The 25,861-nt window shown below is 46.5% G+C and overlaps 1 protein-coding gene across 1 annotated transcript in view; it reads right to left on the reverse strand.

Annotated features, from left to right (window-relative positions):
- Positions 1-12,157: 12,157 nt before the first annotated feature.
- The window catches only part of EXOC3L4 (exocyst complex component 3 like 4), a 69,123-nt gene continuing 55,419 nt past the window's right edge, over positions 12,158-25,861 (reverse strand). Inside the window, exons 10-13 of the mRNA XM_060262837.1 lie at positions 17,850-17,984; positions 15,763-15,915; positions 14,583-14,704; positions 12,158-12,417 (exon numbers count right to left, since the gene is read on the reverse strand). Coding sequence (XP_060118820.1) covers positions 12,255-12,417; positions 14,583-14,704; positions 15,763-15,915; positions 17,850-17,984 — 573 coding nt within the window. The 3' untranslated portion in view covers positions 12,158-12,254. The remainder of the gene's footprint in view (positions 12,418-14,582; positions 14,705-15,762; positions 15,916-17,849; positions 17,985-25,861) is intronic.

Consider the following 25,861-nt stretch of genomic DNA (forward strand, 5'->3'; position numbering starts at 1 on the left):
GCTAAAAATCTGTGAGCTAGCTCATGCTAACTCAGTTTACAGGGAACACTGCTCCAGTTATGTTTAAGAGTTATGTAAGAGATGAATGTTGGTTCGTGCAGAGCTGAGCAAAGCTGCACTTCTGCTGCAATCCCTCTCCGAAAATTCAGATTAAGACCTGTCCTCTCTTGCATCCAGTAACCATAGTAACCTGAAGTTTTCCTCCTGAAACTCTTGGAAATCCTTCTTTGTTAATAAATGTCTCTTAGCACCATGGCGGGTCTCTTTCCTTTTAATATGGTTCTTCAGAAAAAAAGGTAGTTCCATTTATTACGACAGACTGGAGAGAATTCCCTGGTGGGTGTGTGAATCCACAAAGTTTTTCAGCACAAATTTGGAAACAGTATGAGGACATCAAGGAAAAATTGCTTCTCTCTTTTCCTTTTTCCTAAAGCAAAATGACAAGCCACAGGGAAAGCAGTTTAGCAAGATAAGACTTACTACTGAAAGGGCAGGATTGTGACTCAGGCATTTTCCTGATTGCCGTAATATTCCATTTTCATTCCTTAATGTTACCTTTTCCTCCCTGGCATCCCAACAACGTCGTTAACATCCCCATGCTGTCCTGGTTTTTCCTTGTCCCCCTTGCCTGTTCCATCCTAAACTAGGTTTCTTGTACTTTCCCCCCCCCTATTGAGGAATGAATTCACAAGATAGCCTTTTGCCCAGAAAGAGTGAGTTTGGATGGCAAATTAGATAGACGGACAGGCGGATGGACGGATGCCTTGAATTCAGCAGGAGCTCACAGGAGCATAGCTCCTGAACTTTTCTGAGGGTTCCCCCTCCTCCTCCCCGTGTTCCTACCTTGTCCACTGAATAATAGGTGCAGCTGCAGAACAATCCCTGGATTAGGAGAGCGGGCAGCCAGCCAGCCACCAGGGGCTTTGCCACACCCACAGCAGCCCTCATTAACCCCTGGAGAAGCCCGCGCCACCCTTTCTCCACTTCTTATGTGATTTTGGGTGGCGGGTGACTTGCTGGTCTTTTGACTGTGAGGAGGACGGCCAAGGAGAGCTCCAGGCGAGCGAAGCCTGCTTGGGCAGGCTGGATGTCTGCATTCCTGCTAAAAAAAAAAAAAAGCCCTGCAAGGGGGATGTTAAAAATTATCCACTCTAGGTGTCAAATATGCTAGGTACACCACTGGAGCTGTGTATCAGATGCAAGTCAGGTAAAGGAATTCAAAATTTTCAAGGGGAGCCAATCAAAGAGACTGCTCAAACATGGGAAAAGAGGCAGCCAATAAGGGGCGAGACGCATATACCAGGAACAGCCTTCAGTTGTAGTGTGATGGGTGGAGAATGTGCTTTAATGGGGGATTGCACAGCCTCTTTGAGGCTGCAAAAGTGCTGCAATTTTTCAGTGCATGCACAATGCCAACCCCCACCCCTGGAAAAAAGCAGAAAACCAGTCCTCAGCCTGAATGTAAACAGACAGAACCGTGATGGTGGTTCCAGATTACAGTTTTGATGCTCCTGCTACATGTATTGGGAAAATATACCCATTACTATATTCACACAAAATGGCACCTGTGTGCAGGGCTTTTTTTTTTTTTTAAGCAGGAACTCATTTGCATATTAGACCACTCCTCCCTGATGTAGCCAATCCTCCAAGAGCTTACAGTAGACCCTGTAATAACAGCAGGAACTCCTTTGCATATTAGGCCACTCACTCTCTGATGTAGCCAATCTTCCTAGAGCTTACCGTAGGCCCTGTACTAAGAGCCCTGTAAGCTCTGAGAGGACTGGCTACATTGGGTGTGTGTGTGTGACCTAATATGCAAGGGGTGTGTGTGTGTGTGTGTGTGTTTGTGAGAGAGACCTAATATGCAAAGGAGTTCCTGCTACAAAAAAAGCCCTGGTAAAGATGTTTCTGAATTGGAGCACCTTATAGTACAGATGGGAGATTGCTACAAAGAGTCCCTGCAAATATTAAACCAGCCTGAGTTCTAGCTTTGTTTCTCTCAGTCATATTCATTTGCTGCATGTAAATTGTTAGGTTTTCTGTGGGGAAAATTACATCATATGACTGATTCACCTGTAATGTTGAAATGGGGCAGAACAGGAATGATCTTGTCGGCTGCTTTTAAAATCACATGTTTTCCTGAAAACGCTAAAGGAACAGAGGTTCTGTCTAAAAACAAATATGCAAAACAAAACCAAAGGTCACATAATACCTTCTATTGTGTGTGTGTGTGTGTCAAGTCTTGTCATGTTGCAACAGACTTATGGAATAGGGCTGCTAAATCCCCTGTGGTCTCCAGTGGGGGACTTCTTTCACGCAACACATGCATGGCACGATGATGTCACCCGGAAGTGACATCACACTGGCGACGCTGCACGCCAGCTGCTCTAGGTGTTTCTTGGAAAACTCTATGGTTTTCTCAGATGCTCTAGCAATTTGAGAGAGAAAAACTCTATGGTACCTATTGTGCCATAGAGTTTTTCCTCCCAAATTGCTAGAGCATCCAGGAAAACCATAGCGTTTCCCCAAAAACACCTAGAGCGGCTGGTGCACAGTGTCGCCATTGTGATGACATCATTTCCAGGTGATGTCATTGTGCTGGCAATGTCGGGGGAGGTTCCCCCCACCAATTCAATGGACGGCCGGCCTGACTGCGTCCCAGAGAATTTAGACCAGGCCCTGCAGGATATGGCAACTTGGTTGAGGAGGAGCAGGCTGAAATTGTATCCAGCGAAGACAGAAGTCCTTTGTCTAGGTCGGGGCGCTCGGGGAGGGGAAATACCTCTCCCAGTCTTCGACGGGGCCGGGTCAGGAGCCTGGGAGTCTTACTGGAGCCTTCACTATCAATGGAGGCCCAGATTGCTGCCACTGCCAAGTCAGCCTTTTTCCATCTAAGACAGGCAAAGCATCTGGCTCCCTTCCTAGAGCGCCAAGATCTGGCAACGGTGATTCATGCAACGGTCACCTCGAGACTGGACTACTGTAATGCCCTCTACATGGGGCTGCCTCTGTACCGAACCTGGAAGCTGCAGCTGGTGCAGAATGCGGCGGCTAGACTGCTGTTGGGGCTTCCCAAGTGGGAGCACATACAGCCTGGGCTGCGCGAGCTGCACTGGCTGCCAGATGTATACCGGGTTCGTTACAAAGTGCTGGTCATTACCTTTAAAGCCCTATATGGTTGAGGACCTGTCTATAGGGTTGCCAAGTCCAATTCAAGAAATATCTGGGGACTTTGGGGGTGGAGCCAGGAGATATTGGGGCGGAGCCAGGAGCAAGGGTGTGACAAGCAGAATTGAACTCCAAGGGAGTTCTGGCCATCACATTTAAAGGGACAGCACACCTTTTAAAATGCCTTCCTTCCATAGAAAATAATGAAGGATAGGGTCACCTCCTTTTGGGGCTCGTAGAATTGGACCCCTTGGTCCAATCGTTTTGAAACTTGGGGGGTATTTTGGGGAGAGGCTATACTGAAAATTTGGCATCTCTACCTCAAAAAACAGCCCCCCCAGAGCCCCCAATACCCGCGGATCAATTCCCCATCATTCCTTATGGGAATTGTTCATGGAGGTGCATAATGGCTGTGGGGGTGGGGCTTCCCCTGCCGGCCAGCTGGCTGGGAGAGGGGGGAAGCCTGTAAAACCGGAGGATCCCCCGCTGGGACCTGGGGATTGGGAAGCCTACCTGTCTACCTTAGGGACCGTCTCTCCCCATATGAACCCCAGAGAGCACTGAGGTCAGCCGGGAAAAACTTGTTGACTATTCCCGGACCGAGAGAGGTGAAGATGCAAAGCACCCGTAACCGGGCCTTCTCCTCTATAGCTCCGAGCCTATGAAACCAACTTCCAGAGGAAATGCGGGCCCTGCGGGACCTTGAACAGTTCCGCAGGGCCTGCAAGACCATCCTCTTCCGATTGGCTTTCGCTGAAGAAGGAAATTGTTAAGAAAAACTGCCATCATAAAAGCAAATATAGCATTAGCACTTTTATTAATTAACTTTTAAAATTTAATCTGAATTTTAATTAAACTGCTTAAATGTAATTTTATTTATTTCTGTATGATTGATACTTGAATTGTGCTGTTAGCCGCCCTGAGCCTGCTCTGGCGGGGAGGGCGGGATACAAATAAAATTTTGTTGTTGTTGTTGTTCAATGTGGGCCGGTGGGTTGGGAGCCTCCAGGGTGGGAGAACCCCCACCCAGCCCGGGGGCTTGGGAGCCCTATTATGGAGACTCCAGCAAGGGCTTTCAAGGCACATGAGGCAGAGGTGGTTTGGCAAGGCCTTCCTTTGCAGAGTCTTCCTTGGTGGTCTCCCTTCCAAGTACCAACCCTGCTTAGCTTCCAAGATTTGACAAGATCAGCCTACATTATGCTGCCTTCCTCCCAGTATCTTTTATTTGGACAAACACAACACAGTGTGCAGGCATTCAGGTTCTCTGTAATAGTCACAGAATGGTTTAAAAAAAAAAAAAGGTGAGAAGAAAAATTAGATTTCAGACCACAGCGTTAAAGCCTTGGACTTGCATCTTGGGCAAGATGTGTTGCGACAGGTACAGAAGTGGCTAGAAGCAAACAGAATAGGCTGCGTGGGGCAGAGCTGGGTCACATTGCACCTAAGCCTTCTGGGAAGAAGAAGGGGAGGCATTCTTCATTTGACGTGAAAGCCAGAGCTTAATCAGACCTTTCCACCTGCTTCGCTTTGCTTGCAGCAGAATGAAATACTCAGGACCTTTAAAAGGCTGCGAGTGCAGGGAAAAACAAGGTCGTCGTGACATTAACAGAACTGGTAATTAATTTAGAACATGCAATAGGTAAAGTGTTAATGGAAGCCAAGTTGAAGAATATTTCCTTGCAGCTAGAAGTCAAGAAACCACCATAAGTGAAGCCAACAGTTGGCAACGCCAGGCTAGGAAATTCCTGGAGATCACTGCAGTGGGAGAAAATAGGGTGGAGGAATTGCCGCTGAATCTGTAAGCAATGGACGGGCTTTTTTTGTAGCAGGAACTCCTTTGCATATTAGGCTACACCCCCCTGATGTAGCCAGTCCTCCAAGAGCTTACAGGGCTTCTTAGTACAGGGCGGTGTAGCCTAATATGCAAAGGAGTTCCTGCTACAAAGAAAGCCCTGTCTACGGTCTTTACTTTAGAGGATGCCCAAGAGCATTGACCAGTAATCTCTTCCAGGGGAGCCTGGGGAGGCCAGGATTTGGAGAGGGGAGGGACCTCAGTGGAGTATAATACCATACACCAGGGCTGGCCAAACTTGCTTAATGCAAGAGCCACATAGACTAAATGTCAGATGTTTGAGATCTGCAAAACATGAATGTCAGGGAGGGAAGGAAGGGAGGGAGGGGAAAAGAGATTGCAGAGGAAGAGGTGGAAAGAAAGCAACTTTAACTTTAAATGTATTCTCCAAGCTGGCCAATGGGGTGGTTAGGGCTTTGAGAGCCACACAATATGTATGAAAGAGCCACATGTGGCTCCTAAGCCAGAGTTTGGCCATTCCTGCCATATACCCTCCAAAGCAGCCATTTTCTCCAGGAGAACTGATCTCTAGCCTGGAGATCAGTTGTAAATCTAGGAAATCTCCAGGTCCTGCCTGCAGACTGGCAACCCATGCAAAGACCCATTTCAGATCATTATCCTCCAGTCGAATACTTCTCTGCCATGGCTATATGTGGTATTCCTCTAACAGCTTACACATTGTTTTGTGATACCTTAATGGGGACCAGCATAGAACCCAGTCCTGATAGCTCTGGTTCATACTCATCCTCTTTAAATTCTGACAGTACTCAGAGGGCCTAAACAATGGGTTATGTTTTCCCCAGGTCTATGCAGGGTTTCTAGGGATGATGATAAGTACAGCAGAAGAAGGAAGGGGCGATTGCATGTGAACCTTGAAGAGATGTTTGGTCGATGCTCAAGGAATCCCCCAAATTAAAGATTATAGAGATGGAGGGGATTCCTAGAATATTGCCCATCACTTCTGGGTTCAGAGGCAATTCCCCAACCCCACCTTCTCCCACTGCAATTATCAGCATTGGTGAATAAGTGAGTGGATTAGAAGGCAAACGTCCACCTTCTAATCCACTTCAGGCAAATGTCAACCCTAGGTCTATGTGATAAAACATGTACTGTGAATTCTGGGCTGGGAACTTAATCCCAGAAATGTTGAGGGAATCAGTTTGGAATCATGGTTGGTGGGGAGATACCTTCAGCCTCCCCCCCTTGGTATTTTCCCACCCCAAAAGAGCTCCAGGGGCGCACTGTTTGCCCTGTTGGGAAACATAGGTGTACTCCCCATCAGTGCATATTTAATCTTGAATAGGGCAAGTGGCAATTTTAGATTAGGAAAATGGAGGTGAGGAGCTATAGCCACCTCTTTAATCTGAAATAGGCCCAGATGTGTCTGGGATTAATTTCCCAGTATAGAACATGTTTCATTGCTTGAATCTAGGAAAGTCTTGGAGGGGGGAAGAAACATAATATGTAGTTAGATCCAAAGGTCTTCTCAGTAGGCTTGCCAGTCGCCCATTGAGGCAGATAATTTTTTTTTTAAATAACAAGTGGTATCATGTATGCAATTTTATCCCTTCCAGTGAAAACCCAGTAACAGCAGGTAGCATTTAGGAATTTAGAGATTCCTAGAGCTGCTCTGTTTCACTTTCAGGATTTCACCAGAAATAATGCAATGGTGCACATGACATCACATACACCCCGTGCCATAATATGCCTTAATAAAATGAATTATTCTTTAAAGTGCCACTGGATAGTTACAACACCTGCAAAATTATTCTCATCCAAATCCATTCACTTCAATAGGCTTAAATGGCATTAAGCTGAATGTAGGATTGCACTGTTACACAACTGAAACCCCTATGGAATTTGGCAGCTGTTGCAATTCTATTGCAAATGCCACTGAAGCTCATTCAAAAGGTTTGCGTCTCCGAGTGACATGCACTAGAGCAGTCTGTTACAGCAAAAACTGCAGAGTCTTGTGGTATCCTAACGGGTGGATTTTGGCAAAAACTTATGTGAACTACAGCACATTTCATCGGGCACAAATATTGTGGCTGACCTCTGTGTCATCCAGATAAGAATTTTCAGTCTGCAAAAAGGAAGGAAAAGAAAACAATTTCCCGAATTGCAATTATCTTGTTCCTGAATTTTGAACCACAACTTTCTAATGCCAAACAGCCTTTTAGCTTTTCAGGACTTATCATAACTTCTCAGATGATTTTTGAGTTGAGGAACATCAGACCTAGAATTTAAGATTTTTAGCTTTCAAATATTATAAACAGATGTAAATTTCTACACAGAGAGAGAGAGGGATGGGCTCAAACTGGCTTCATGATGAATTTCTGGTTCGTGTTTCATAAAATCAAGTTCCTGGAAGAGTGACTGGCACTAACTTTCCACAAAGTTTCAAGCTGTTTGTGGAAGTTCATGCTGGTTTGCAAGCGAAAAAATTTCCAGTCTCCACTCAATTACAATGTTTACAAAACTTCAATGCAACTACTTGGAGGGCATGTAGAGGAGCATCTGGGGAAAGTCTGCTGAAACTTTAAAGTCTCTAGCTTGGACAACCTCTGCTCTATACACTCCTGAACCTCCTGAACCTGCACCTGTCAAAATGACCATTTCCCCAGAAAGCACTTTTCTGTGGGCACCTTCCCTGTAAATGCAATCCTCATCAAACTTCAAGGGCAGATAGAGGAGATTCAGCTAGGTCATTTTCGCACTCACCTTAATCAGCAGCGACGACCCTCTTCACCACGCAGGATCTGCGCGGATTTTGCACTAATTGCCGCGGAGCACCCAGAAGAGCCAGAAAGTCCCAGCGCTTTTGCGGTGCAAACGGAAACTGGTGTTTGGCGGTTTCCGTTTGCGCCGCAAAAGCGCCGGGACTTTCCGGCTCTTCTGGGTGCTCCGCGGCAATTAGTGCAAAATCCGCGCAGATCCTGCGCGGTGAAGAGGGTCGTCGCTGCTGATTAAGGTGAGTGCGAAAACGACCCTAGAGATTCCTTGAGAGTCTGGTGTCTTTAGCATGCTGGGGAGGCATTCTGGGTGGGGTGTCTGTTGTGAAGAGAGGAAGGAAAGGTGATTGTAAGCTGCTACAAGATTTCTTTTAGCTTTTCAGCTAAAATTGCTGAGCAGTCGGGTTAGAACTGATTAAAGGAAGTTCTTCTTCACCCAAAGGGTGGTTAACACATGGAATTCACTGCCACAGGAGGTGGTGGCATCTACAAGCACAGACAGCTTCAAGAGGGGATTTGATAAACATATGAAGCAGAGGTTCATCAGTGGCTATTAGCCACAGAGTATTGATGGAACTCTCTGTCTGGGGCAATTATGCTCTGTATTCTTGGTGCTTGGGGGGGGGGGCAACAGTGGGAGAGCTTCTGGTGTCGTGCCCCACTGTGTCAAGTCTGCTGTAATGCTTAGTTAGTTTAGTCACAAACTCTGGTTCAGGAAAAGGATCCTGGGTAAAAACCATTCTGTATTCAGATGCTGCTAGCTTAAACTCTCCTCCCCCCTCCCTTCCTTTGTTATGTAGCAATGCTTGGAAATGGGAATATGGGAACAAGATTGTGGTGCCTTCTCAGAGATAGCCGGTGCTAAGGAAGCACCCAAGGCCAGCCAAAGCTTGAGAACGATAAAGCAACAATAATGTGTGAATGTGCCCTGCATAGAGTGCCCCCCCAAGGAATCCTTTTGATGTATACCTTAAATGTTTGCTCTTTGTGTATGTTCGCCAGTCTCTCAATCTGCTTCTACAGTCTTGCAACATGTTACAATAAACTAGAAACTTTTTATCAAGAAGGTCTCGTTATTGAAACATCAGACTTGACACACTGATGGACCTCCTGATGGCACCTGGGGTTTTTGGCCACTGTGTGACACAGAGTGTTGGACTGGATGTGCCATTGGCCTGATCTGACATGGCTTCTCTTATGTTCTTATGTTCCTTTGGGTAGTGATGGGCAGGGTATAAAACCAATTCTTCTTTTTCTTTACTCATTGAGGAACTAAATTGACAGTGGTTGCAGTGATGGTCCCTAGCTAGAGAGATTTAAAAGGGATTAGACAGATCTGTAAAGGAGAGGTCCAACAACAGCTTCTAGCCATGATGGTACTAGCCAATCACAAAATGATGCTTTGGCTAGTGTTAGATAGTAACAGTTAGTACAAAGGCTCCTAGCTCCCAAACATGGCTGGCGTGTGGAATAGGCAAGGTAGGTGGTGGTGGCCTGGGGTGCTAGCCCCCTCCCCATGCCCCACTGCTCTCTGCCTCCCTGGTCACAGAACCAGGAAGCTGAGAGCAGCTGGACAGTGTATTGGTGGTGCTCTCCTCTGAGCCCAGCTTCCCTTGCAAGGGAAGCCAGGCTTGGAGGAGAACGCACCCCGCCCGGCTGCTCTTGCCTTGAAAGCCTTGAAGAGTCCTTCTTCTCCTGGTAGCTTGGCTTCCCTTACAAGGCGAGAGCAGCAAGGCAGGGCGCATTCTCCTCTGAGCCCAGTTTCCCTTGTAAGGGAAGCTGGGCTTGGAGGAGAATTCCTGCAAGTACACTCTCAGAGGCACTCTAAGAAAGTCAGTCTCGAAGTGCCTCCGAGAGTACAGGCATGGCTTGCCCAGAGCCTGACCTGCCCTCCCTTTCCATGCTGCAAGGTGTTTCCTGCCCTGGAGCTGGAAACCTTGGTCTGGAGGGTGCCCTCTATGGCACTGTAGGTCCCTCCCCTCCCCGAGCCCCAACCTCCCCAGGCTTCACCCCCAAAATATCCAAGTATTTCCCAGTCCAGAGCTGGCAGTGGCAACCCTATGCATTAGTCTTTATAATGTTCCAGGTTTGCTCCCAGATATCTCCCATTAAAGGGATCAGGGACTAGATGCAACAGGAAACTCACTTGTAATTAGATGCAATGTGTATAAACATATTTTTCAAAATCGTCACAGTCTCAGGACAAACAAGCAGAACCAATGTTGCAATAAATAAAGCTTTTAAAGGATTAAGGCAGCAATCTGAAGAACACTTTCCTGGGAGTAACATCTATTGAATAAAATTCAGAGTTACTTCTGAGTAGGCCTCCTTAAATTTGCATTGATAGAAGAGAATCATAACTTAGTGGCAGAAATGTCCCAGGTATCTCAATAGAAAGAGATCTAAACTGGAGATGAGAAGGTCTGTTCTTTTAACAAATATCAGGGCTTTTTTTTAGCAGTTCTGGCTGGCTTGGTGTCAGGAGGTGTGGCTTCATATGCAGATGTGTTCCGGTGGAGCTTTTTCTGCAAAAAAGCCCTGTGTGAAGAAGAATTGCAGACTTATACCCCGCCCTTCTCTCTGAATCAGAAACTCAGAGTGGCTTACAATCTCCTATATCTTCTCTCCCCACAGCAGACACTCTGTGAGGTGGGTGGGGCTGAGAGGGCTCTCACAGCAGCTTTCCTTTCAAGGACAACCTCTGCCAGAGCTATGGCTGACCCGAGGCCATTCCAGCAGGTGCAAGTGGAGGAGTGGGGAATCAAACCCGGTTCTCCCAGATAAGAGTCCACGCACTTAACCACTACACCAAACTGGCTCACAGTGAAACAATGGTGATGTCAGGTGATGTGGCTTAAGATGCAAATAAGTTCCTGCTGGGGTTTTTTTCTACACAAAAAGCCCTGACAAAAATGATACGTAAGAGTAAGGAGAATTGCTGTCTTGCCTCATCTCACTGTGCTCCATTGTTTTTGATGTTTTCCTACCAGACTGGAAGAAAAATGCTGAAAACAACATAATTCAAAAAGGCAATGGATTGGCAACAACAACATTTAGCTCCCCTTGCCTGCCTGCTTGTCATTAAAAATTGACCCACCCACTTTAGCTGTGAATGAACAATTATAGAAGGATACCCCCATGTGAAGAAATGCATTTTGGGGCAGAGATCTGACCTGAGAAAAACCTTTAAAAATTTTCCTCTCTGGAAGTCTGCTCAATGGCTTTCCAGCCTCACCTCAGCGACTAGCTAGAGACAATTGGATGTTCCAGTCTCCCCCCTCCCCAGCAGGGAGCAGAGATTTGGAGTTATTAAATACTAGAAGGACTTCAGGAAGAAGCTTCTGGAGACTTCAGGAAAAAACTTATTTGACCCATTTTGACCTGGTCAGTGGGTGAGGAAAATTATCAACTCTCTTTTCCTCCTGGGAGTGAGGAGGAGGGCCTCTTTTGTGCTGAGTCCATCAGAGCAGACAGAACTCTTAACTGAGGTCTGGAAGAGGTGGCCATTGCCATCTGATATCAGGGACAACTGAAGGAAGCTGTAAGGTAATTGTAACTCTTTAGAGATCTGTAACTTCCTAAGCTAAGGTGCTATATTTTAACATCTAATAGGGCATGTATAGAGAAAGGAACAGAGGAACTACATTTTACTCCTTTCTTTTAAATCCCTTGCTCTGTCCGTTGCTGTGTTACAAGTATGCTTGTGAACATTTTCTTTTTAATTAATACTTTATAACTTTTGATGCTGCTAGTGGTTCTCTGTACTACACAGACCTCCAACTGTCTCAAACACACTATTTTAAATGGAATGCCAGGGGGAAGGCAGTCAGTTGGCAAGTGGCTATTCCTCTAGGGGCACGCAAGACAGTAAGTTGTCTCCATGGTAACCAGGCACTGGGCAGCAGGAGACATAGAGGCAAGGCCTCAGAACTTGGGAGGGAAGCTGGGAGTCCTGAATGTCCTAGTGGGCAATTCCTACAGAGGTCAAGTGGTGGTGGTGGGTTACAGGAGAGAGAGAGAAAAGCTTCTCCAGGCATTGGGAAGACTTTAGAACATAAGAACGGAAGAGAAGCCATGTTAGATCAGGCCATGTATTTGGAGGGCAGGGTGGAACAGGGTCTGTAAGCTGGAGCAAGATTGTTCCACTCAGGGGTCATTTTGTAGAAAAATAGGTGGTGGAGCTCATCCAGGGATTGTTAGGCAGCTGTACCTACTATTCAATGGGCAAGGTAGGTAGATAGGGAGGAGGAGGGGGAACCCTCAGAAAGGTTCAGGAACTGCACTCCTGTGAGCTCCTGCTGAATTCAAAGCCTGGTTCCACCACACCCCATAAAAGTCTAGCTTAGCCCTTAGACGGTATGGTTAAGAGGGTTATAAATTGATCAGAAAGAAGCTGATATTTGGCTAGATGATATATGGGCCGGCAAAGGAAGCTTCTTGTAATATTCATAAACCCATGGAAACATCGAACATCCAAATACACTTCATTTCTTGCTGATTTTTCAAAAGCACTGGCTGGTGTCGGGAAGTTCAATTTCAGCAAAGAGCGTCTGGCTGGATCCAGTTTCTAAACTTTCTGATAGGCCATCAATCTGATCAGCCATTGATTGTCTGGTGTTTCGCCACCACCCTTGGAAGGAAAGAAGAGCCAGGATGTGCTCCCTCCTGTAAGACAAAAAGAAAGTGAATTCTTCGTGAATACGAAAAAACCAAATACATGATCAAAGTGAGCTGGAAACAACCCACCCTGTGCAAGCATAACAACAGGCCTACTGCCAAGCCAACGTGCCTTGGCAAACATCCCTCCCCAAATTGTTATGGGCCAAAAATCAGCAGGACTGGAAACTCCAAGTGCAGGAAAGACTGTAGGTCAATAGTCCGTAATGTGGGCAGTTGTATATAAACAATAATTTGCAACTGCAACAGCTGTAAACCCTCCCCCCCTTATCGAGGCAGAATCCAGCCAACTCTGCCTGTCTTCCCTGTATCTTCAGCCCTCCTTAGATTAGAGATTTAATAAGTATAGTCAATCGTATATCTTGAATCTTATTTATCAAGGCTTTTTTTTGTAGAAAAAGCCCAGCAGGGATCATTTGCATATTAGGCCACACCCCTGATGCCAAGCCAGTCAGAATTGCGTTCCTGTGCATTCCTGTTCAAAAAAAGCTCTGTTATTTATTATGTTATTTCATTCTATTTTTATCCTGCCACCAATGTTCCCTCTAAGCTGCAGAGTCTTGTGAGCAAAAATTCTACTTTGTGAGCTACTGCATAAATTATTGTGCTCCAGGGTCATCCTTCCTGAGCTGAGACAAAAATCTGTGAGCTGAAGGCTAAAAATCTGTGAGCTAGCTCACGCTAACTCAGCTTAGTGGGAATACTGCGTGCCACTTCCCTGGCAGTTGGGGTTTGGGGCGGTTAACAACATAGATATACAAATATCTATAAAACAAATATTCTATAAAACAATTTAATTCCACAGGGCCTGTAAAATTGAATTGTTTTGACAGGCCTTTAACATCTCAATGGGAGAGGACTGCCACTCTACACTGCTGAGCAACATCATTTATGAAGAATTATGATCACCGTAGGATCACTGTGAAAAGAAAGAAAATTATGACCCCGCCTATACTGGAATTTTGAGTAGCGCCATGAAATGTATTTTAATTGTTAATTTTACTGTCTTTAAATTGTAACCTTAAATTGTGTTTTGGTTGATTGTTAGCTGCCCTGAGTCCGCTTGTGAAGAGGGTGGAATAGAAAACTAAAGTAATAGATAAATAATAAAAATAAATAATACACATCACCCTGGCATGATGATCAGAGAAGCCGATAGCGGGCTCAGTAAGACTGTCTCAATGGAATCTCAGAGAGGATTGTGAGGAACTCCAAAGGGATCTGTTGAGGCTGGGTGAGTGGGCGTCAACGTGGCAGATGCGGTTCAATGCGGCCAAGTGCAAAGTAATGCACATTGGGGCCAAGAATCCCAGCTACAAATACAAGTTGATGGGGTGTGAACTGGCAGAGACTGACCAAGTGAGAGATCTTGGGGTTGTGGTAGATAACTCACTGAAAATGTCAAGACAGTGTGCGTTTGCAATAAAAAAGGCCAACGCCATGCTGGGAATTATTAGGAAAGGAATTGAAAACAAATCAGCCAGTATCATAATGCCCCTGTATAAATTGATGGTGCGGTCTCATTTGGAGTACTGTGTGCAGTTCTGGTCGCCGCACCTCAAAAAGGATATTATAGCATTGGAGAAAGTCCAGAGAAGGGCAACTAGAATGATTAAAGGGCTGGAGCACTTTCCCTATGAGGAAAGGTTGAAACGCTTGGGACTCTTTAGCTTGGAGAAACGTCGACTGCGGGGTGACATGATAGAGGTTTACAAGATAATGCATTGGATGGAGAAAGTAGAGAAAGAAGTACTTTTCTCCCTTTCTCACAATACAAGAACTCGTGGGCATTCGATGAAATTGCTGAGCAGACAGGTTAAAACAGATAAAAGGAAGTACTTCTTCACCCAAAGGGTGATTAACATGTGGAATTCACTGCCACAGGAGGTGGTGGCGGCCACAAGTATAGCCACCTTCAAGAAGGGTTTAGATAAAAATATGGAGCACAGGTCCATCAGTGGCTATTAGCCACAGTGTATGTGTGTATATAAAATTTTTTGCCACTGTGTGACACAGAGTGTTGGACTTGATGGGCCGTTGGCCTGATCCAACATGGCTTCTCTTATGTTCTTATGTTCTTATGAATGCCTGGAGGAATAATTCTGTCATACAGGCCTGATTACTGCGATTTGTTACAGGTAAGAATAGCATACCTAATATCTGGATAGTCCTGAGACAAGTTTTGAAGGCAGTCTTTGATTTTTTGTTTCTTCTTCTCACCAATTATGTCTGCAATGTGTAGAATGGCAGGGAAGAGCCAATCAGAACTGGAACCCTAGAGACAAGTCGAAAGATGGGGATTTTTTTTAAAAAAACTGCACACATGAAGCTACCTCCTACTTAATCAGACCCTTGGTCCATCAAAGTCAGTACAGTCTACTCTGATTGGTGACCCTCCAAGGTCTTACATCCTGGGGCATCTGGATGGGAAAGGTTAGTGGATTAGACCCCTGGATTTGATCTAGTATGCCTCTCCTTAGATTAAATTTCCCAGCAGGCTGCATATATAATATCAAAGCCAGAAGGTCAGAAGGAAAGCAAAGCTGTCCAGCAACAGAACCCCCACTGATGTGGGTATGACAGTTTACTACCAAGCTTAATTTAGGAAGTAAATTTATTTATTTCCTAAGTGAGGCTTATTGACCTTAGGGAGATTTGACTCAATACAAGCAGGGCTTTTTTTTGTAGCAGGAACTCCTTTGCATATTAGGCCACACCCCCTGATGTAGCCAGTCCTCCAAGAGCTTACAAGGCTTTTACTGCAAGCTCCAGGAGGATTGGCTATATCAGGGGTGTGTGGCCTAATATGCAGAGCGGTTCTTGTTAAAAAAATCCCCGATTACAAGAATCTCCAGTACAAACTTCACAGGACGTTTTAGAATGGGACCAATAGGGACCCACATCACAGTATGACTGGTGAAATATAACTTTGGAGACCTGCTAGATTCAAATCCAGTAGCATCTTAGAGATCAATAAAATTTTGAGGATATGAACTTTCAAGCGTCAAAGCTCCCTTTGTCAGAGAAACCATAATTGGGAAACCTGAGTTCAAACCCCCATTCCACCATTAAATATCACTTTTGAGAAGCTCCTCTCATTTTTAAAGTCTAAGTTACTTCACAGAGGATAAAATGGAAGAGAGGAGAACAATGTCCTCCCAGAGTTCCTTGGGGGAAGGGCAACATTTTTTTTAAAGTGAGAGATAGACAAGTTTAATGAGCAGAAATCTTGGAAGTGTGTCCTCTGCTGCATTTGTGATATTGAAACAGCTATGGACAGTTTCACATCACTCTACATCTGCACCTGTGACACAAACAGTAACATTTACCCACCAGGCGTTTCATGCTATTATTTATAATTAGGGCGTCTTGTTTCATCAGCTTGCTGACTTCTTCCCCTTTTCTTCTCCCCCTTTTGTTCTTTGACCGCAGGGTTTGCGTAATATATTCTTTAACCATTTGCTTGTGAATTTCATGGAGAAAATTCTGTCAAAAAGACACAAGAGGCGGAACAGGTTGTTAATTGCCACTCGAACTGCAGAAGGTTCAAAGAGCCCCTGGAGATTTTGGAGGGGCTGGAAAACTGCTTGGAAACTTTTACATTTGGAGGGCTTAGTGTGGCCTAGGCTAGTCTGATCTCATCAGATCTTGGAAGCTAAGCAGGGTTGGCTTTGGTTAATTCTTGGATGGGAAACCACCAAGGAAGTTGAGGGTTGTCAGGGCTTTTTTTGAGCAGGAACGCACAGGAATGCAGCTCCAGCTGACTTGGTGTCAGGTGGTGTGGCCTAATATGCAAATGAGTTCCTGCTGGACTGTTTCTACTAAAAAGCCCTGAGTGAAACAATGGTGATGCCAGGGGATATGGCCTAATATGCAAATGAGTTCCTGCTGGGGTTTTTACTACAAAAAAGCCCTGAGGGTCACTATGAAGTGACAGGCAATGGCAAACCACTTCAGAATGTCTCTTGCCTTGAAGAGCCTACAGGGTCGCCATAACTTGGCTGTGACTTGATGGCAGTTTCCACCATTCATGGTACAGCACCGATTTTACATGCAGAAGGTCCCATGTTCAATCTCTGGCATCTGCAGTTAAAAGGATCAGGTAGCAGATCATGCGAATGACCCTGGCAAGCTGCTGCCAGACAAAGTAGAGGGTAGTGACCCTGTCAGACCAATAGTATTGCTGTTAAATAATAAAAGTGTGCCACCAAGTTTCAGCTGACTCATGGTGACAACCCCATTCATGAGGTTTTCAAGGTGAGAGATGAGCAGAGGTCGTTTGCCATTGCCTTCCTCCGCATAGCAATTAAGGCTGCCAAGTCCCTGGTCCGGGTGGGGGTTCTCCTGCCCTGGAGGTTCCCAACCCGCTGGCCCATATTGGGCCGGCGGGGGAACCTCTCCCAGCGTTGCTGGCATGATGGTGTCACTTGTGGGTGACGTTATCACACTGGCGACATCGCATGCCAGCCGCTCTTGGCATTTCCGGGAAAACTCTATGGTTTTCCTGGATGCTCTAGCAATTTGGGAGGGAAATCTCTACGGCACAATAGGTACCATAGAGTTTTCCCCTCCCAAATCGCTACAGCGTCTGGGAAAACCATAGAGTTTTCTTGAAAAAACTTAGAGCGGCTGGTGCATGGCATCGCCGGCACGGTGATGTCACTTGTGGGGGATGTCATCATGTCGCACGCACAAAGCATACTCCCAAAAAGTCCCCATCCAGAGAACGCGGGGGACTTGACAGCCCTAATAGCAATCCCATTCTTTGTTGGTGGGTTCCTGTCCGAATGCTTACCACTGCCTATCCTGCTTTATCAAAGATTTCAGGTTTTCACGGCTGGTAACATCATTAGGGTTTGTAGAATCTTTCGGGCTCAAGTGCCGTGTTCTACTGGAGAAAGTTTTCCTTCCAGACGTTTTGTTCTCAGCTGCAGAGAACATCCTCAGTGGCGTTGCAGCTGGAGCAGGCGCTCTGACCTTCTTGGCTGCAGTGCATTGAGTGAGGCCAGGGCTGCTGGAGAGCTGCTATTTCTAGGCTGGAGGGGGTGTGATGAAAGGGCAATAGGTTTGTGGATGTGCCCATTGTTTGGTGGGGCTTCCTGGAAGGGTAGTGATAAGGAAACTGGCTGTTGAATGTGACCATTGTTCTGTGTTAATTGCTGGGAGGGTTGGAAGGGGTGTGAAGATAAGGAAGATGGTTGTTGACTGTGCTGATTGTTCTGTGGAATGTGCTGGTTGTTCTGTGACATTCTGCAATTTATAGTCTGTAGGGTGTTTTGCAGAGCTGGGTACCAAGATTGGTGGATGAAAATGCCTTCTTCCTTTCTGTTAAAATATCCTGCTTTAGCTTCCAAGCTCTGACAAGATCAGACTAGTTAGGGCTGTTCAGACTCTATATCTACTATTATAATTAATATTACCTTGTAAATGGGATCCTTCAGATGAACTAGAGGTTTAGAAAATTCTTCAGTGGCTGACACTGCTTTCTGGATGAACGAGTCAGGAGTTCCACTATATAAAATCCACTTTTTGCTCAGGATTTTCTTGAACATTGGCTGAAAAAAAACCCAGAGACACAAATACACAATTGTACTGCTAAAACACCCTTTTAAAAAATGATAATCTGTAATCTAGTCGATTCACAGCCCCGTGTAAAAGCTTGACACCACCACTTCACTGACATTGGTGCGGGGCCCTAGTTGGTATCCTGTCCCTTGCTGTGCAGATAATAATAATATGATGATGATATTGGGTTTATATCCAACCCTATACTCTGAATCAGAGTCTTAGAACGGTCATAATCTCCTTTACCTTCTCCCCCTACCCACAACAGACACCCTGTGAGATAGGTGGGGCTGAGAGAGTGTTTACTTGAAAGGGCAGGTACTGTAAGAGTTCTCTGAGCCCCACCTACCTCACAGGGTGTCTATTGTGGGTGGGGGGAGGTAAAGGAGATTGTGACCACTCTGAGACTCTGAGATTCAGAGTACAGGGCGGGATATATATCCAATATTTTCTTCTTCTAACAGTAGCTGCCCTTTCAAGGACAACTCCTACGAGAGCTATGGCTGACCCAAGGCCATTCTAGTAGCTGCAAGTGGAGGAGTGGGGAATCAAACCCGGTTCTCCCATAGAAGAGTCCGCGCACTTAACCACTACACCAAACTGGCTGTCATATAAGCAACAAATGACAGAAACATAAGTGAAGAGAGCATAGCTACTGTATCAGTCCACTGAAAATGAGCCACAGTTCACCAATCAAAGTGGTTGTTACTGTTGCCACCAATAGCAGAGAGATGGAGATCATATATATGGCTCACAGCACTAAGACAAAATTAGTAGAACACAAATGCCGTGAATTTAGGTCTCCCTTGTACTGATTTATAATAAAATATATTTTTCAAATCTTGTTGTTGCCGTAATTATGTGCACATATAATTCTGTAATATTCACATTTCTACAACATATACAATCTAAATGTATCATGTACACTTCAAATGTATAGTTTTCAATATCACCATGTAGCTTGCAACCAAGGGTTATAATAGACCCTAATGGAGCCAGGAGACTACAATTATTCCACACAGCAGAAACAGTCTGATGCGTCCTTTGCACAACCCCCCCCTTTCCTGCCTCCTCCCTCAGAGTACTGAGGTAAAATTAATCTCAAATATTAAACCATTATGGCCCTTCCTGACAGCCATCAGGAGCACATTCTCACCTTTTGTTTTAAACTGGGAATCTATTCAGAATACCCAGGACAGCCCATCAACTGTCATTAACTCGACCATATTCCACAAGGAGGGAACACCCCGCTCCAAACAGTATATAACATGAGTGCAAACTTGGCTCCTATGTGCAACCTGTGTGCACCAGGATAGGTTGCATCCCTGTTACTCTAAGTCAGGGGTGGACAAACTGTGCCTCAGGAGTCACATGTTGCGTTTTCAGACCTATTGTGTGGCTCTTAAAGCCCCCACCACCCCATTGGCTGGATTGGAGATGAGATTTCTCTTTAAATCAGTTCTCCAAACCAAGCCAGCCAGTGGCTTGGAGAATGCAGTTAAAGTTGCTTTCTTTCCACCTCTCTCATTTATTTTCCTTCCTTCCTTCCTTCGGCTCTCAAATATCTGATATTTATTCTGTGGCTCTTACATTAAGCAAGTTTAGCCACCCCTGCTCTAAGTAATGGGCCTCTTTGATGTGTCATACTGGCTGTGCATGTCCTCATCTTCAATTTTTACATGGAATTCTGCACATCTGGACCGGTAATACAATCTCTGTAACCAGGGGTTGCTTTGTAGAAAAATAGGTGGTGGGGCTCATCCAGGGATTCTTTTGCAGCTGCACCTACTATTAAATGGACAAGGTGGGGAGGAGGAGGGGGAACCCTCAGAAAGGTTCAGGAGCTGTGCTCCTGTGAGCTCCAGCTGAATCCAAGGCCTGTCTGTAACAATCCCTAATCTCTACTCCTCACTCCAAGTTTCCTAGCCTCTTGATTGTGTGCATGAGAGAACCCTGCTCCAAAATAGCTCTACCTCTGATCTGCTTTTGCTAATTCCCCCCAAAAGAGGAGACCCCAGCAATTGCAGTAACAATTTCCTGGTGATTCCTAGAGCAACCATCATCACTTCTAGATTTCCCACAGAAGTGATATCATCATGCTCAGAACACTGGTGAGGTTTTGTAGATGTTGTTGGTTTGGCAGTTCAACTCCAAACTTACAGGTGGTCCTAAGCAGGCCTGTAGCAACGGAGGGTCCAGGGCACAGCCCCCCAACCCCCATTGGACCTTTATGCCCCTTCTTTCCCCAGCTCCCGCTCTCTCTGCTGCCACTTTTCTGGCAGCCCTGATCTCTGCGCCACTCTGGTGGCCCCCACCCCACTCCATGGGCACCTCCCCCTCCCTCCCAACTGTCACGGGCTGGGGCCAGGCCAGGCAAAGTCCAGGGGCAGTCCAAGGTCTGTAGCTGGGTAGCAAGGAGGGTCCAAAGCGCCAAAACCGAATCACAGTCCAGGTATCGTAGGTCAGAGGTTCAGAAGCCAAAGTCAGGGGGTCCAGAAGTCAATGCCAGAGTCAGGGGGTCCAGAAGCCGAAGTGGATGCTAGAACGTCAGGTAAGTGACTAGTTGCTTCCACAAAGCCTTCTCTCAAAGCCCACAGCTATATAGCCCTCTGCTGTCTGTTGCCCATTTGGGCTAATTGCTGACTCAGAGGGCAGCCAGGATCCTGCTGAGACTCAAGCACCCTCACTCCTAGAAGGGCCAGAATCCTTTCAACACTCAGGGCTCAGGGAGCGTCTTGCTCGTGAGCGTGCCGCCCTCCTCTGACCCCTGAGGTCCTGACGAAGGCGGTCACGCACATGAGCCACCCGAGAGGGCGAGGCAGGGGGGCTTGGATCTTCTCCAGCAGGAGGCAGGGGCACTGGTGCAGGTGGCAGAGGCACAGTTTCTTCTGCAGGCTCAGCTTCTTCTGCAGGGCCCCCAGCACCCATGACACCAACTCACTCACCAGCCTGGCAAAACAGTGAAGAGCGAGCTCCTGAAGCTCTTTCAAGGCTCCCCCTCCGAGCACGTGATTGGCAGGAAAAGCTGCGCTGAGGCCGGCAGTTCCTATGCCAGCTTTCCAGTGCACTCAGGACGTTCAGTGCTGGGCCGGCCATCACTGAACTTACTGAGCTCACTGGAAAGCCGGTGTAGGAACCACCAGCATCAGAGCGGCTTTTTCCACTGATCACGTGGTCAGCGGGGGTGGGGGGCACCTTGAAAGAGCCCCAGAAGCCTGCTCTTCACTGTTTTGCCAGGTTGGTGAGTAGGAAGGGAGGGAGGGGGAGGTGCTGCACTGAGGGGGGTGGGGCCGCCAAAGCTGCACGGAGATCAGGGCTGCTGGAAAAGTGGTGGCAGAGAGAGCAGGGGCCCCTCCACCCAAAATTTTGTTCTGTGGGCCCCCCAACTGGAATTTTCTGGCTACGGGCCTGGTCCTAAGTGCTGAAAAGCCAGATGTTGAGGTCCTGAAGTTATATGTGAACACATGTAATAGCTGGTACTTTGAAACCACGCCCCCCCCCCCCAAAAAAAGCAGCTTTGGAGGTTAAATTTGTGGAACAGAGAAATAGAGTAGGAGAGTGTCATTTTCCTGCCTGTAGTCCCTCCACTCCAAATCAGGCCACCATTCCCCTATGGGTTTGGCCTCAGAAACCCTTTGGTTTAGAATTCTGCAGGAAATTGTAGTGGGTGAATTTGGGCTGTGAGATTCGCATTGCAGTTCAAGGCAGAGTCACAGCCTTCCACATTGACTGACCAGAGCTGGAAACGTGTTATCCTGTGGATGGCAGAGTGGAGAAATGGTCAGGAGAGAAAGGGTCAACCACCCACTTCCTGCATCAGTCTTCTCACTCTAAATCACAATCATCTGAAGCTGCTTGTCTTTAAAAGTTCTGTTGGGTGCAATATGCTTGCAATTAGTCATTAGGTCCTGTGTTATTCAGGGGTGGGTCTGGGGGCTGCCAAGGCAGCATTGCAAATTTAAAGCATACAAGGAACGCACAGTCATGGATAAGACCTGGGGTGCCGGAGGAGAAAGGTTAGGCTTCCGTAGGGAGCGCTGGAAAGATCTCTGTTAATTGTCAAAGATGGCATGCCCAGATTTGCAGCACATGCTTCACTTAATTAAGGGATTATGCACGGGTGGGTTGTCTTCCTGTATTCTGGCTCTTTCTAATCCCTAAACTGTATTTCCCAAGATAAATATAAGCCCCCAGCAGCATCTGGCAAAGGTATTAAGGAGGAAGAAACAAATTAAAATGTAAATCAAGGGGAAACCAAGTGGAATAGGAGAGCGGGTCAACGAATTGAAACCAATCCCTTGGAGATGTCGAGCGTTCTCGATGCTCCGTCCAAGAGCATCAGGTTCTGCACATTAGCAGAAGGGCGCTCGGGGGTGATGCCAATTAATAGTGACCAGGCTTCACTTGGCCCATGGTTCTGGAACTCAACAGTGAAGCAAAACATATCACAGAGGTGCAACCAGCCTGCATGATCCACATGGCAGACCAATGCCAATTTCTATGGTGAACTGGAAGGAGTGTTGGTACGAGGAGGTAAGATGCTGACCAGCCATCCTCTTGTCACTGATAAGAAGAAGAGGAGGAGGAAGAGACTGGATTTATACCCTGCCAGTTTGGTGCAGTGGTTAAGTGTGCAGACTCTGATCTGGGAGAACCGGGTTTGATTCCCCACTCCTCCACTTGCACCTGTTGGAATTGCCTTGGGTTGGCCATAGCTTTTGTGGGAGTTGTCCTTGAAAGGGCAGCTGCTGCGAGAGCCCTCTCAGCCCCACCCACCTCACAGAATGTCTGCTGTGGGGGGAGAAGATATAGGAGATTGTAAGCCACTCTGTGTCTCTGATCCAGAGAGAAGGGCAGGGTATAAATCTACAATTCTTCTTCTTCTTCTTCACTCAGAGCAGCTTACAATCTATTTCCCTTCCTCTCCCCACAACAGACACCTGTGAGGTAGGTAGGGCTGAGAGAGCTCTGAGAGAACTTCTCTTGAGAGACTACAGCTCTCAGAGAACCTGTGACTGACCTAAGGTCACCCAGCTGGCTATATGTGGAGGAGGAATGGGGAATCAAACCCGGTTCTCCCAGATTAGAATCCACTGCTCTTCACCACTATACCAAACTAGGCCAATGTCTGCTTAAAAAATTGTATAATGCCATATCTACTTCCAGTAAGAAAAGGCAGTGCATGATATGTCATAGTATACGTTGACCACATCATTTCCCCATTTGCAGGACTCGGTTAAGAGCAGCATGCTGATATAGCAGGATGGGCTGTAAACATCCTTATCTGGAGAAGCCACACTGTAGAAGAAAACCCGTCAATCCAGTCATTTATCTCCTGATCTGAAACTCAGTAGGTTTCCAGATTTCCCCCTTGTGGTCATGTTACATTTCTTAGAGGTTTTGTTAAAGCATCCTGTCTTACTTTAATGGTTGGAACGATGTAGGTGTGGGAGACCACTAAAATGATGTTAATTATTCTTTGGGAGAAGAAGTACTTCCTTTTATCTGTTTTAAGCTTACTGCTCATCAATTTCATGGAGTGCCTGTGAGTTCTTGTATTGTGAGAAAGGGGAAAAAGTTCTTCTTTCTCTGCCTTGGAGAAATGGCAGCTCTGGAGGGTGGATTCTATGTCATAACCAGGACTTTTTTTTTGAGCTGGAACGAAGTTCCGGCTGGCTTGGCATCGGGGTGTGGTCTAATACACAAATAAGCTTCTGCTGGGCTTTTTCTACACAAAAGCCCTCTGTGAAGCAATGGTGATGTCAGGGGGCGTGGTCTAATATGCAAATGAGTTTCTGCTGGGCTTTTTCTACAAAGAAATCCCTGGTTATAACACTCCTCCTGAACTCCTCATTTCCCAAACTCTGCCCAGCCTCAAATCTCCAGGAAGTCCCCAAACCCAGAGTTGGCAACCCTCCTTTTGAACATATAATGAATGCATTCACTCCACAAGACTAGCGTGTTTCATTCCCCCATCTCGGAATTGTCCTCTCCCATTGCTAAGAAAAATTCTCTCATCTTTGTCAAGAGCACTCAACCCCTTTCACTGCCCTTGAATCCCTTTCCATTGTGACTCTGAAATCCCCAGGGAGGAGAAGGGCCTCAGTGCCAGGAACTTGGAGGTGGGATTTCCTGGCTGAGCTGCAGCCCAAACAAGACAAGGGCTGCCAAGTCCAATTCAAGAAATATCTGGGGACTTTGGGGGTGGAGTCAGGAGACTTTGGGGGTGGAGTCAGGAGACTTTGGGGGTGGAGCCAGGAGCAAGATTATGAGAAGCATAAGTGAACTCCAAATGGCGTTCTGGTCATCACATTTAAAGGGACTGCACGCCTTTTGAATGCTTTCCCTTGATTGGAAATAATGGATAGGGGCAACTTCTTTGGGGGCTCACAGGATTGGACCCCCTGGGCCAATCCTTTTGAAACTTGGGGGGTATTTTGGGGAGAGGCACTGGATGCTATGCTGAAGATTTGGCACCTCTACCTAAAAAAACAGCCTCCCCAGATCTCCAGATATCCGCAGATCAATTCTCCATTATAAACTATGGGAATTGATCTCCATATGGAATAATGGAGTGCCTAGCAGGCATTTCCACCCCCAGTTTCTGATGACCCTGAAGTGGGGGGAGGGCCTCCAAAGCAAGGGATCCCCTGTCCTTACCTGGGGATTGGCAACCCTAAACAAGACCCAGAGGTTTGATCACCTTTCTGCATTCACGGTCTGCTTTGGTCTAAGTGTAGTTCTGTTCTACCCCCTCCCCTCCTGCTGTCTAGAATAAGCACGCCAGGCTGTGTTGTATACGTATCAAACAGGATTTCATTCCAGAAAGGAAGTTCAGAGGAAGCTGTGGAAATTAGCACAGGAGGTTTACCTTTGCTTGCAAAATACTTCTTGGGAGATTTATTTACTGCACTCAGTATCATGCTTCTATGACTGGACAAAACTCTGCTATAATAATCAAATATCTCAGTAAGTCCAGCCCTGCTGTGGGTGATGAAAATTTGCCCCCTCCCCTCGGGTTGTGATTGTTTTTGCAATAGGGCTGCCAGTCCTTGGTGGGGGCAGGGGATCCCCTGGTCTGGAGACCCTCCCCCCGCTTCAGGGTCATCAGAAAGGGGGGGAAGGGAAATGTCTGCTGGACACTCCATTATTCCCTATGAAGACCGATTCCCATAGGGTATAATGAAGAATTGATCCGTGGGCATCTGGGGCTCTGGGGAGGGGCTGTTTTTTTTGAGGTAAAGGCACCATGTTTTCAACATAGCACCAGTGCCTCTCCTCAAACACCTCCCAGGTTTCAAAAATATTGGACCAGAGGGTCCAATTTTATGTGCCCCAAAAAGAAAGTGCTCCAATCCTTCATTAATTCCAGGAGGAGGCAAGGCATTTAAAAGGATTTCCTGAATGACACATCTGCCCTTGACCTGTTTCAGTCTGGTATCAGGCCTGGGTTTGGTACTGAGATGGCTTAAATTCCGCTTTATTTAAAATTGGGCCGGGGGGGGGGGGTTCTGGTGGTACTGTTGGACTTCTTCAGGGCTTTTTTTTTGTAGCAAGAACTCCTTTGCATATTAGGCCACACACCCCTGATGTAGCCAATCCTCCAAGAGCTTACAGGACTCTTAGTACAGTGCCTACTGTAAGCTCCAGGAGGATTGGCTACATCAAGGGGGTGTGGCCTAATATGCAAAGGAGTTTCTGCTACAAAAAAGCCCTGTTGATACAGTTGATCACTCCATTCTTATCCAATCACGCTGAATATGGATTTGGTATTAAGGACATAGCCTTTCAGTGGTTTCAGTCTTTTCGGTCTGACTGGACATAAAAAGTCTCTGCTGGAGGTGCAGAACCAACTGGGTGGAATTTA

Source organism: Heteronotia binoei, chromosome 21 (genome assembly GCF_032191835.1).
Source record: "Heteronotia binoei isolate CCM8104 ecotype False Entrance Well chromosome 21, APGP_CSIRO_Hbin_v1, whole genome shotgun sequence".
NCBI classification, from domain to species: Eukaryota; Metazoa; Chordata; class Lepidosauria; order Squamata; family Gekkonidae; genus Heteronotia; species Heteronotia binoei.